Below are 14,486 nucleotides of genomic sequence, written 5' to 3' on the forward strand. Positions count from 1 at the left end.
CCGTCACAAGTTATTAAGTACTAAGCCCCAGCTCAAACTGTTCTAAATGACTCTTGAAATACGGAAAAAAACAAAAGAACATTCTATAAAGCCTGAATCCTGAAACAAAAGGGTCTAGTCAATGATGTGTACAAGTGAAACTACCCTCAGATGTCGACAAGGCCGACCATTGTCCCCACTCAAAAACTAAACGCAAACAGCCTTACTGTTTTATAGTCGGGGACAATGGTGATTAGTAGGGATGGGAAAATGTCGATGGCGAGAATATCGATAAAAAGCGAAGAAGTTTTTTTATACAGGTAAAAGTTTTTATTTATTACACAGCCATTTTTATTTAAAAGCAGATTTAATTATAAGTAATATTTTTATTGAAGTATATTGGAATAGTTACACCTTAATTAAGTGAATTTTAATTAATAATCTGCTGTAATGTTTTTTATGCGTTAAATAAATAAATGCTCCAGTAGAAGCGTATCTTCGCAACAATCATAGAGAATACTTAGTGAGCCTTTTACTTATTATCTTTTTTAATGACATTTCATTTTTAAATCTTGTACATAAAATACATAAAAACATAACCCTTCTTGTCAGTTGGGTAAAAAAGGGCTTTATTTACATTGTTGACTTTCTTCACAGTATTGACAAAAGGCCTTTGTTAAGGGCAAAGATTATTATTTTCGCTCATTATACTGTGAAAAATAGTTCCGTCAGCGACGTCAAAAATATCAGGCGTCATTATTATTACTGCATTTTTAACAAAGAACTGGTAGAAAACGTGACATTTAAAGTGCAGCGTTAATGTAAGGTTTTTTAAGCTAACGAGTTCGGTGAACTCGCAAATATAATTTTATACCCTGTAATATGATGAAGCACTCACAAAGTATCTATTAAATATAGCTTCAAATAAAAAAGGATGGGTCAGATTATTTTCACATTTTTAGACCGAAGAATGTCTGGACTTTTTTTACTAAAATGATACTAGGTATATAAAAAAAACGTTGGATTCAGTTAGATACTATCCGAAATATTTTAAATAAAATCTGTTATTACTATTAACTGTTTTTCATAAATTTTCTATAAAGTAAATTCCTACGTAATTTCGAATAAAATAATATGCACCGAGGTACCTCATTCATTGCTACCGTCCTAATTAAAACCACATTTTTGCCGTGCATTCACAACGTACATTGTTCACCGCAAGGCATATGAAACAGTATGAAATATTACGTTTAAAGATAAAAGAAAAGTAATGTACACTGCCAGCTTAATTATAAATGTACGTTATTAATCACGTGGAAAATTAACATTTCCTTTTCATATTTTAATTTATTAACTCTTTTTATTTTAATGCGTGTAATTTTTTAAACTCTAATTAAATTAAATATGACAGGACATTAAAGTATAATGCAAATTAACTTGCTTTCAGGTGGGCCATCATCACCACAAAATGGATCACTGATGATGGAAGGCGACCTTGATAAAGACCAAGGAAACGCTGGAGAGAAGACTTGGATTGCTTCCTCGTGGACTAGCCACCGAAAGCAACCGATAGAGATAGATAAAAGGCTATGGGGGAGGTCTTTGCCCCGCTATGGGACAGTACAGGCTGAAAAAAAAGGTATACTCCGAAAACTACACTAAATCCTTTAATTTTAAGTTATTAAATTATCGTTAAATTAATGTTACTTTTCTACTAGCGCCATAGCTTTATTTTTAACACACTAATAAATCACACATACTCATCGTAGGCACGACACAGTTTTATGAGTTTTGGTTACTCCACAAACCGCTGCTACGCACGTAGCCGCAGCGCTACGCGTCATTGCGGTGATACTTGCTACGACACGAGTATCGCGTGACTACGCTTCTACGAGCGTTCATACGCGAACTACAAACAATTGAAATGATCGTTGATCGCGCCATATTTTTGCATGTAAGACAATACTAGCTTCTGCTCACGGTTTCATCCGCTTCTTGACGAAACGATTTCCCGCACTTGGGTAAAAAGTAGCCTATACGATAAGCGATGCCACTGCTAAGTTTCATTAAAATCAAGTAAGTCATTTTTGTGTGGAAGAGGAACAAGAGTCTATGCATACCTACAAACTTTCTCGTTTATATTGGTAGGCAATTAACATGGTAGGTAGTACTTGGAAAAACTCTATGGGAAGAAAAATCTACATGTAAAACTAGGAATTAAAAAAAAAGAAATATCTAATTTTTTTTCTTTATCGACATAATTTATCGAGTATTTTTTCTGAGACGCAACGTCCCATCCCTAGCAATTAGCAGTCTAATCAAATGCAGACATGACCACACGGTTTTACTAGCAATAAACTAACTGCTACACGAATTTATGCCTAATTCCTTCCTACATAAGGGCTAATAACTTTTTATGGTATTCAAAATAACTTTTATAGGTTCAGCTCAGTCACTATTAGGTCGGTATTTTATGACTTTTAATTATATTTAATGGGTTCAACTCTTTAGTAAGTTCTAGTTCTTTGAAGCCTTATGAGAAACTTTATAGCCATTTAGTAATTTGACTATATTAAATGGGCTTTTGAAAGGTAAATTTTTAGCCTCTAAGGTTGCGAATAGATAAATTTAAAAAATAAGCTGCTCTAGCTTTTTTCAATCCATGACCATGACAATTTTTTTCACAATAGCGATTACCTTAGAAAGCAAAATCTGATAAGCTTAATTATTTCCCCAAATCTAGATTAAATACCTACTCAAATTATTATGGGACATAACACTGTAGTAAAACTTAGGAACCCATTTATTTTTAGACGAGACTAATTGGCTTTTCAGCTCCACTGGTTTAAAATTCGCGCACCGTGAGTTTCAAATCATTAATCCGTTGCATTAGATCCGCTAAACACTGCTCTAATCCGGTTATTACCAGTTTCAACTGGCGCGCACTGGTTCATACCGGTGTAATCCAGATACACGTGTGCAATTTAACTGGAACGCATCATCAAGGTAATTGCTAATTATGGGTAGTGCTTTTTATGACACGGAATACGTCATTTTCCTGCATGACGATTGAGAAAGCGGGTGTATCTTTAATTTTGATAATTGAACGTTTCATTCAAAATTGATGAATTTAATGCGAGTGGTAATCATTATATCAATTGTTCAGGCGTCCTTTGGGAGATTCATGTGCTAAATGCATTTATGCAACTGATAGGTATTGGCAATTGAATTTCTGATTATATCGACGTTTATTCATTTTTGGTTTCTTTTGTAGATTTTTTCTATGTAAACATATTAATCAAATGATCCATTGACAAAGCAAAGTTAAAGAGAATTATGTTATTTGAGTGTGTCAAGTTTTCAGGAAGCGGATGAAATCACTTGAATGAACTAGTTTTCTATAAAAATATAATAAAGAAGGAGAGATACTTTCATCAACCAAACCATAGTTATCTACGAAATATATCCTCGGGCGAAATGAACTCGTCACAACAAATATCATCAAAAAAGGTGTCATATTACTATATTTAATAAACGTAACTGAAATCCTGAAGGTCCAAATTGCTTATTGGCCCTTTTCCTTTGGGACTGTGATAGTAAACCAAGCCTTAAGGACTTCAGATGGGACTAATATAATAAAAAGAAAATATTAGTATTTCTGTATGTTTGTTATTGATCCAGTCAAAGCTAGTAAACTGATTTTAATTATCATTGTAACAGTAACATTAAAATGCTACAAGAATTTTATGTATGCTATGTTTATAGGTACCGGAAAACCGGAATTTTCGATGTGGGCCGAAAAGCAGCTCAATTAAAATGGAACTGGGCTGGGCACGTCAGCCGAATGCATCCTGACAGATGGGCCAACATCGTCACCCAGTGGTTGCCACAGGATGGTCATCGCAGGCGGGGTAGGCCCCGGAAGAGATGGCGGGATGACCTGGATGCCTACAACCCTCATTGGTGGGAGGTCTCAAAGGATCGAGAGGTGTGGAGGCAAAATGGGGCATTTGCCCAGCAGTGGGACAGTACGGCCTAAAAAAAAATGTTTATAGGTACGAGTAGTGAATGTTCGCCATATACATATAATCCATAGGAAACCACGAGAAACAGCTAACTTACCTAATAGTAGTAGGTAGGTAGGTAAGAGTCGTGGTTGCCTAGTGGGTAAATAACCAACCTCTCAAGTACGAGGGTGTAGGTTCGATTCCAGGTCCTTCTCCGTGTGAGAGGAGGCCTGTGCCCAGCAGTGGGACGATAAAAAAGGTAGGTAAATGATTTGGTATGTGTGACTATCTTTTTTACATATTCGTCATTAGCTAAATCGATTCTGATTAAATGTTAGTCAGATATTGTTGAATAAATAAATTTAGGTACCTACTGAATAATAAAAGGAAAATAGTACTTTTCCTTAGTTTGTGGTAGGTCAGGTACAGTTAACAAATAAGTCATAGTTTTCTAATAGAATGTTCCTTAAACTTGTTATTTCTTGTTGTATTTTAATGGTATTCGTGGATTTTTTTCAGCCACTCTTTATGTTACTAGTATCTGTAGTGTTTGTTTGTTTGAGGACGCTATGTAAGGAACTACTGGGCAGATTACAAAAAAATATCTCACAGTGACAGCCAATTTATCGAACAGACTTTATAACTGAGTCCAGGAAGTGTTTCCCGTGGGAGATGGCGGAAACCTTACAGAAACTGTTTGTATAAAAATATTGTACTCATCCAGGAATACAGCATATTCTCAACACATTAAAAACATAAGGCTAGGTACATAAGAGGAGTATATAAGGGAGTACATAAGAGAGTATATAAGAGAGTACACAAGGGAGTATATAAGGGAGTAGATAAGGGAGTACATAAGGGAGTTCATAAGAGAGTACATAAGAGAGTATATAAGAGGAGTACATGAGAGAGTACATAACACAGTACATAAGAGATTACATGAGAGAGTACATAAGATAAGAGGATACATAAGTAAACATAAGAAAGAACATAAGATAGTACATAAGAGAGTTCATAAAGGGAGAACATAACACAGTACATAAGAGGAGTACATCAGATATTTTATAAGAGAGTACATAAGAGAGTGCCTAAGAGGGTACATAAGAGGAAAACATAAAAATAACATAAAAGAGTATATAAGAAAGTACATAAGGGAGTACATACGGGAGTACATAAGAGAGTACATAAGAAAGTACATAAGAGAGTTCATAAGGGGAGAACATAAGACAGTTCATAAGAGGAGTACATAAGAAGAGTACCTACATAAAAGAGTATAATAAGAGAATGCATAAGAGGAGGATATAAGGGGAAAGTTCTTAAGAGGGTACATCCTACTCCCATGCCAAATTTTATTTCAATCTATTCGAATAGTTTCAAATCGAATAGTTGCTTTCGCATTTACATGTAAAGTCAAGGATAAGTTAAATATTCCTAAATAACTTTTAAAGCTACGTTTAGTACTTTGGGCATAACTGCCGGTCTTATTAAACTAGGCATCTCGTCAAAACGTAAATAGAATTATGAGATGAATTTGCTGGCGGCCAGATTGTCTTAATAAAGTGGATGAAATTATTACCTCGAGGGTAAACTGAGGAGTTTCAATTAAATGTTCTTGTGATCTTCGAGTGAAATAAAACTTGACTCCTTTTTCGTGGCGGATGGGATTGTACTTATGTTTCCTTCTGAGATTAATATCTTTTTTTTAGGGATTTTATGTTTGAGCTTTAGCTATTTTCTGCATCTTTTGGAAAGAATTTCGCACTACCGGAAAAAGAACGTTACAGCTGCATCCGGTGAGACTGGAAGCTAGCTCCAACATAGTTCGGAAAAGGCTAGGCAAATGATAATGTTTTAATGATTGTGAGAAGCATTTTATGCACTTGTTAACAATTTTAGAAGTATCTTTTAATTGAAGACCGATTAAGTAAGGAAAATAATTTTTCATGATGACGACAAGATTTTGATGGCACGAGAATCTGTAGCTATTTACCTTTTACTGGTAAACAAGGACCAATATAACAATCAATTAGGTACTTATGTAGTTGATTCTTCGAAATATCAAACTTAGAAAAACTAGTAGGTAACAAGTTTATTTTCTCAGAATTTCAGTTTAGTAACCTTATTTGAAGGCCCTAATAGCGTTTCGATCGAATATTGACAACCTACCGTCTCCATTTTGCACTACTTTAAAACCGAGATATTAACAAACCATTTGGCTTTATAAAGCGCTTTCAGACAGACAGCAATGTCAGATGAGATGGCATTAATCCGTCATAAGACTGTTTGTGACAAGTTCAAGTTGGTTAATGGTCAGAATGGTTTGTTAAGTTAGATAGATAATGATGATTTTTTCGTTTTTTAGTAAGACTGTTTATTAGGTACCTAAGCACTTTTTCTACTAATATAAATATAGTGGTGTTCCGTCGCTTCTGCGGACAAGTGCCACAGGACCGAACAGTGACATAGTGCATAGTGAAGTGCTACTATAACATAGTTTTAAGTTTTTATATACCTACTAACAATTTTGTACAATATAATATGTATGTTAGTCTTTAAGGTATACATATATCTATGGGCCAATGCAGTCTGAAAATAAAGTTATTTGATTTGATAAAAATCCATTCTCTTAAGAAAAAGTTCAGTAAAATCTTCACAAAGATTCGCCAGGAAGTAAACATAAACAATTACTCCTACGTTGCATTGGGATACAATTCTCTACTCTACCTCGGTATTAAAATAAATAATTTATCGAGTGAGTTTCAAGTTTAATCACCCAGCAAGCAATAGTGTCAGGGTTCTCTATTCTTTACAAAATAAAGAAAACGCTCACTATTTACCAGTAGAAATAAATAGACAGTAAGATTTTCTTAGTTACATGCTACTTGTCGGCTTTGTAACCTACTTACTTAAGAAAGGCTCTTAAGACTCCAGACTACCACTACTTATTCATGTAGACTACACACTACTTACACAGCTTAGCTTCACGTAAGTGAGCTTTAAACCGCTGTGTTTTAAGAAAATAAGCTTAGATATAAAACTTAACAATAACTTAAAGGTTTTTAGCTATTTTGTATTAAATATTTTAAAATGTTGAAAATATGCTGTAAAATAAATACATGAAAAATAAAGAGATATTATCCTTAATAAAATACCATTATTAGGTTTGGTTTTAGAATTGTGCTAAAGAGTAAAGTGACTGTGTTAAGAAGGATTATATTAATTTTTGTAAATCTAAAGAACTTACCTATAACCTACCTGTACATTTGTTTACTAAAGATAGGAATTTACTTTTATGGGCTTTAAAGGAATCAAGTGCATAGACTAAGTCAGAGTATCCATAGAAAGTGGGAAAAGGCATTTAGTGACTTTCTATAATTTTAAACAAATAGTAGAAAACCTTTCTTTGGTAAATAATCTATCTTAATTAGATAGAAGATTCCTAAGAAAAGACGTAAATATATAAGCAGTCACTTAAGCCTACTTAATTATCCCTTTCTTAGTACACACACTGATTTACCTAGCTAGATAATTGCAGTGCCAATTAATTCACCCCTAATAGTGCCTAATCTCTTCTAATTAAAGTGCCTACTACAATTAAGTGGCGCTCAAACCAAAGTGCATCTACCTACAAGTCCAGTTCCCAGATCTAGAGTTCCCAGACTTAATGGCTAATGGCTGACTCGCTAAAGTCTAATCCCTTGACCGTCAATTGAGTTAGTGGCCGAGTGGTACGGTTAATGCAATTCCTAGCATACATTAAGGTGCACTGTATAACTGTAGATCCATGTAGGTTGTGATCTTGGACTAATAGATGTTGCATGCTTGAGTGGTATCTTAAAGCGATTTTAGGTGCTGTATCTACTAAGTAATAGGTACACGGATCGATCATAAGGTTAAGCAACATATAACGCTTTGCAAAAGCAGATGATGATGTACTTGAAAAAGGAACAATAGTGTAACAAATGTATCGTTATATTTTATGTCTTCTTGATAAAGACGTGTGTGAATGTGAAGGTGAAAAGGAAAGCTCCGTTTTCAAACGACGCGACGTATAGAGGTTATGAAGTCCAGAGCAGACTAAACTGTTAACCAATAGTTGAGCGCTCTATTTTAAAGATATGGAGAAAATAAAAATTGATTGTCACATTTAAAACAGTAATTTTTTTGACCCATTTTATCAGGCAGAAAAGCTTATTTTCCATAAAGATCTATAATATTTAATAAATATAAATAAAAAATGCAAAATATAGCCGAGATGAGGAAAATAAACGTTATTTTAAAATATAATCCCTAAGCTTCTGTTGCATTAACTTGCCACGTGTATTCCGTGGGCGTCGAATTATGTGACTGTCTTACTCTTGCTCGGAATTCTAATTACCGTTAAGTACTGATTACACGTTCCTACGTGATAATTAATATTGTTGTATAACACAATAAATGCTTAAACTACGTGGAGATACGATTCTGTTTCTAAGCGTGACAGTCGTTGAATGAAGCCTGACTTCTATATTTAAAACTGAAAAACTTAATTCAACCAAATTGCATATTTGGAACACAAACAACCCTAAAAAGAATGGGTAACCGGATAGCCATCGGTAAGACTGATTGTCAGACATCAACGTTAACATCAACTCACTCACAGTCCTAGATATGGTCAATTAATTGGTCATCCATCCATTAACCAACCTCACAAAGACTGCTTAACTTGTGGGGCAAATAATTATCCAAAGGATCCTTTAAAGTAATTTATAACGTAAGAATGATCGTTCACAACACGTGACCAGACTAAGTTACCAAAAAAAAAACTTTTTTATTTCAATCAGTATTATCAAAATACCGTAGGGTTAATCTAAAAAGCTTTTTAATCTTCCTTTTAACCGTAAATAAAACCTCAATTCTAAACCCTTTGTAAACTGTTGGTTTAGTATTCAACGAGTGAGAGATTAAACCGCGATGGTTCCGTATCTCAGTATTATTTAATTCTTCGCTCCATCATTTACAATTCCGTTTGCGGTCTGCGCTATTCATTTGCAAAGTATTCCAGTAGTTATGATGAGAGATTTTTTTCTTGTATTTTTATGTGGGTTGAGAATATTTTTATGCTTTTTCTTAGGAGTTTTATTCAATTTAAAATAATTATCTTTATTTCATTATTCGACTCCAATTTTAATTACAGAAAAAAGCTGACTCTGACGGCTACCTTTTCCTAATTTTACATTAACAGCGCTTTCACAGCTTCACAGTTTCAGCACTCATGTTTGTACTGTCATCGCCAGTTCTCAATAAAATAATTTACTGTAGATGCTACAATGTCTTGTACGCCACCACCCGAGCATTACTGCATGGAAGAACTGAGCAGAAAATCTATCAGTACCTAATTTATAAAGCCTATCATGAGCCTACTTGTTTAAAGCGTTCTCTTTCGTGACCTGTATGAATAACAGTACTATTTACTTATTGAATTAAAATAAAATAAAAATATATCTAGGTACTTACACTCGAGTGCAGAATGCACACCGCACACAACAGCAGAACGCAACAGAACAGAGTAACACATAGCGCTGATACGAACAGCGCATGTTTGAGTCGCACGCAGTATCTTCTGTATAGAGCCTCTAGTTCTAACTCTGTACCCTCCTCCTCTGTGGACAAAATAGAAATAGGTTAGTAATTATGACGTTAAGTATAATTGGCGAAAAGCTGTCTGTGACTCCAAGATCGTATGTATGCCATCGCATGGGAGTAGTACCCCGTCAAGGCTGCGGGATCGTTCGAAAGAGTTAACGCGGCCCTGGTACATAAAGGGCTTAAGAAGAAACATGGTGGATTTTAGTCAGCAAGAGTCTGACACTCTTAAGCTGCTGGCCTACAGCGAGAGGGGTCATTTTATAATTTCCCATATAAAAGGGGTGTAGATACCGTCGTATCAGTGGGTCTACAGAAACTTATTATGTGTATAAGCATTAAAAATAGTTTTGAGTTTTTTTTCTTTTTTTTATGTAAATAAAGTTTTTTTTAAAGATAAAGGTAAATGTTGAAATTGTAAACAAATTATTAACAAGGTGACTTATGAAACCGTGAGCAAAAGAATAGTTAGTCATAAGATAAATAAACAAACTTACATCCGCATTCAGTTATAAGTGCATAGGTATACCTATACTGAATATGTAGGTATAGACATGCATTTTATTTACTTCGGAATTTTTACACGTGGTTTGGAAATTCACGGTTGCGGTTAGGTTAAACCCATTCAGATATAATTTAATTTATTATCCAATATGTTGTTATCTTGATCACATTTTGCTGTTGTAGGCACATAGTGTGAAAGGAAAATGCCACAGCTTCAGACTAAATAAATAACATGGGTTTTTGGGAACTACCAAGAGTCATGAATGAAGTTATCATTACGCCAGTTATGTATTGTTTTTACTACACGACGATATTTATATTCGCAACTTGTTTTCACACAAACCAATAAAAAACGCTTTCTTTTAGAATGATTTCTAAAAGAAATATGTATGTTTAAATACACTTATCTATAATCAAATTGTGATCATGCCATGTTCAAGTTCAAAACACATTAACCACTGCAAAAACTGCTACCACTATGAAATAAACTTCATTTCTTTTTGCTACTATATTACAACATCTGTACAAAATACACCTAAAAACTTTAATCAACATGAAAAAAAAGAGTAGCATATTCATCTCACCATAGCAACGAGCAACAATGCACATTGTTTGGCTGTACCCACATCTGTATGCACCCATACAAAATGTACGCATTTGATTGATAGGAAGAGCACCCATTTTCGTTGTGGCTAGTCCAACAATGTAGTTGGCAGCCAAGGAATGACAATTGCAATGAAAATCGTGGGTGGTTGAATGGATGGTTATAGGGAGTTTGAAGTGTACCTATTTAGGTACAGTGATTTTTAGTTCGGAATTTAGATAGTACTAAACAGAGAAATACGTATACGTATTATTAAGTTCATTCACTATAGTTAAGTCAATCGACATTATAAGTAAACTGTCTCTATTCTCTGTGTATTTCTGGTTAAGTAGTAGATAAATAGTAGCCTTTCTCGATAAATGAGTCATCTCACACTGAAAAAACTTTTCAAAAACGTAACCCTTCTTGGCGGTCGGCTAAAAAGGCAGTTAATGCAACAGACAGCAAAAGTACTGGAAGAGTCAGAGACTTGAAGTCAGCAATAAAAATCCTTACTTGTAAGCACACCACACTCGTATATTGCTTGAAAAGACACAAGGACAGAATGAGGAAATTAAATGGAACGTAGAACATTTTCCTTGCAAGATTCCTATAGTAATCCTCTTATGTTACGAACTATTTTTCCAAAACTGGCCCAGTAAAAATAGAAGCTTTTAGGTCACATAACCAAAATCTATCGAACCCTGCAAGAAATAAACGACTCCGGTAACTGGTATGCACCGGAAAAATCCGGTTTGGACCGCAAATAATTCGGTTATGCGATATTGGTGAAAATATCTGCGGACATAAAAGTGAACTGCATTGAAATTGGTTTCCGAAGGTTTAGAATTTTTGTGAACTAGTGTTCGGTTTCAACCGCGTCCCGAAAGAACTACCTACTTCCTTCAAGCAAGTCAAGTAGCCCATGTCAGCTCCAGTATATCCTACATTTCTGTGCAAAATGTTATCATGATCTATTCAGCCATTTTAGCGTGATTGCGTAAAACACACATAGAGTTGATTTAACAGACCTGTGTATATTATTAAATACGATTATTTTGGACAACTACGAAAATTACCTATAACTTTCTGTGAAGGTAGTCCGAGTATTCTATCTTAGTATAGATAGATAGATGCTCAGAATAGGCGCAGCAAATGTTAATTTATATGCAAAACATCATGTCTGTCTTCCCCGAAGGGTAAGCCAGGTGCACACATTTCTCTAGTTATGTAGACATAGCCTTACCCTTGTTATAGTGGAATAGGTGACCTTATGTTTTAAACGAAACACGATAGATTGCAACTTGAAAATGAAATGGTTAGCAAATAGTTAATCTTTAACTGATTAAATTTATCTTCCTACAAGTAAGTAACAAATAGACTGACTTACATACATAGTCATTCTATGCATGCTAAAGAATGACTTAAGCACTGACTTACGTAGCACAATAATAGAGTATTTTGGAGAATTTAGCGCGTTTTAGAACAGAAGAATTACTTTTCACTTTATTTATCTTTAAGTTTTGAAATAAAACAATGTCATTCACCTTGTAAATTAATATGTAAATATCTACACTACATAGGCAAGTAGAGGTACCACCATTAAAATATCACAACCGTTGACTCCATTCTGCCTTTAAACTGAGATTGTAAACACTCCCTGTTATAACCATCGCTGGAAGCGACAGCTTGACAGCTTCAGTGTTGTGAGCGCACCAGCGTACAGCTAGTTTAGCATTCTTTTTACTAAACGCTACTTCAAACGCGTATGCTCGCTAGACAGTAAACAACTGTCCGTTCTAGTATCAGTTTGTATATCAATGGTGAGCTTTGTTCTTTTTTTTAATTTTTCTTGGAATTTTATTTTATTATGGGGAAATGACGGGCGTTTATTTGTTAAAAGTTTTTCAGTTATCTTTAAGAGAAATAGGAGTTAAGTAAGTTGTTGATAATGTCAGTTCAATAATTGGTTTTGTTTTTGTATTCAGTAAAGATTGTCGTACTTAACCGGGTTTATCTTACACATCTTTATACATCTTGTTTTACAAAACAATTATACAATATTAATTTCCAAGTACAGACTGGACAAGTCTTCAGAATTTGAGTTTCCATGGATTTTCGCAAGGAAACGGTGTAACACAATATGAAATCGTTTACCAGTTTTAAAAGCTCATTACTAATCAATACCGAATCTTATTAGTCACTAATAAGGTATCTTTAATTAAACCGCAAAAGGAAACAAACTAGTAGTACCTACATAATTAATTTCATTTATTTGACAAAGAAAACCACTACTCAAAGGTTTTGCGCCACAATACTATGATTCGCGGTAAACACGAAACATACCTATTTTGTGGTTATATGTACACGATTATTAAATAATGGACCTAGAAAAATAAGTAATTGTTAGGTAATTGAGAAGATCCTTTTGGTAGTTGTTGGCTGGTACTTAATAGGTGAGTGAACTTTGGTTTTAGTAGGTAAGTATATAACAACTTTACTGTCATACACCTAAGGTCACTTACATTGCCTAGTCTGACACTAAATATATTTATCTAGAATTCTAATGAGCCCTAAACTGGCCAAAAAGCAACCGCTTTAGCGACTCAAGTCAAGTTTAACTCAAGAAAAGGGGTTTTTCAAAACTATGTGGGCGACGCCTTAAGTACAAAAGCTGTTAATAAATGAAAACGCCTATATCCCATCATGAATAAATACAGAGAAATATCTAAGGCTTTCTTAGAAGAACCATTAATTTTCTTCACCGCAGACTATGTTAATTATTTTCAGTGTTCATCTATGTAAATGTTTCGTCGTAACCAAATATTTGAGGACCCTAAGCTACAGTTTTGATGGTTTCTAAGAACCACATTTGTTTGTCCACAAGTGACGAGATTGACTGCCGCTCCCAATATCTTATCTATCTATTGAATGTCTTACTAAAGATTTTTTAAATAGCCCCATATAACTGACTATGCTTCCCGTGGTTTCTTCCGCGATTCCCGTGGAAAATACTACCTGTGCTGGGATAAAATATAGCCAATGTTGTTTGCAGAAAATGTATCTTTCTAATGGTTAAAGAATTTTTTAAATCGGCCCAGTCGCTTTTGAGTTTATACAATTACAAACAAACAAACAAAGTTTTCCTCTTTCTTATACCTACCTATAAGTATAGATTTCAAATTCCTATCTCTAGTAACCAAAAGAATAGATAGATTGAGTATAGGAAACGGCCGTAAGACGATTTGGGTCGAAAAAGTCATTACACAACAATTAGCCCAATTTGAGTGTAATCTCTTGACAGAATGACAAAAAATTGAAAGTCGTAAATTCTTTGTCCACTTGAAATTAGGTCAGTGCTTTCTTTAAGGAGTGTCGTGCGAAGATTTAAAGTCATCATTAAGAGATTAGCTGAAGAAAGTGCTGAAAAATATATTTTACTAGCGAGCCGCCCCGGCTTCGCACGAGATAACAGTATTTCCCCACTATTTAACGAATTTTATTATACACATAAACCTTCCTCTTCAATCACTCTATCTATTAAAAAAACCACATGGAAATCGGTTGCGTTGTTTTTTAAGATTTAAGCGTACAAAGGGACATAGGGACAGAAAAAGCGATATGTTTTATACTATGTAGTGATGTGCTTTAAACACAAGCTTTTTTGCAGGTAAACTGAAAAAATAAGTCACCATCACATAATTATAAGTTTCCTTATTTTTTGTTCACATCTCCCTAGAGATAGTTTATGTTAGGAGAGTGACAGGACCTCATTATAGTTCTTAGTA

The 14,486-nt window shown here is 34.4% G+C and overlaps 1 protein-coding gene across 1 annotated transcript in view; it reads right to left on the bottom strand.

The window, feature by feature from the left end:
* LOC110373694 (adenylate cyclase type 2) overlaps positions 1–14,486 on the bottom strand; it is a 217,996-nt gene that overhangs the window by 128,628 nt on the left and 74,882 nt on the right. Inside the window, exon 2 of the mRNA XM_064036823.1 lies at positions 9,483–9,628. Within this exon, the coding sequence (XP_063892893.1) occupies positions 9,483–9,628 (146 nt within the window). The remainder of the gene's footprint in view (positions 1–9,482; positions 9,629–14,486) is intronic.

The sequence above is a fragment of the Helicoverpa armigera genome, chromosome 11 (assembly GCF_030705265.1).
Source record: "Helicoverpa armigera isolate CAAS_96S chromosome 11, ASM3070526v1, whole genome shotgun sequence".
NCBI classification, from domain to species: domain Eukaryota; kingdom Metazoa; phylum Arthropoda; class Insecta; order Lepidoptera; family Noctuidae; genus Helicoverpa; species Helicoverpa armigera.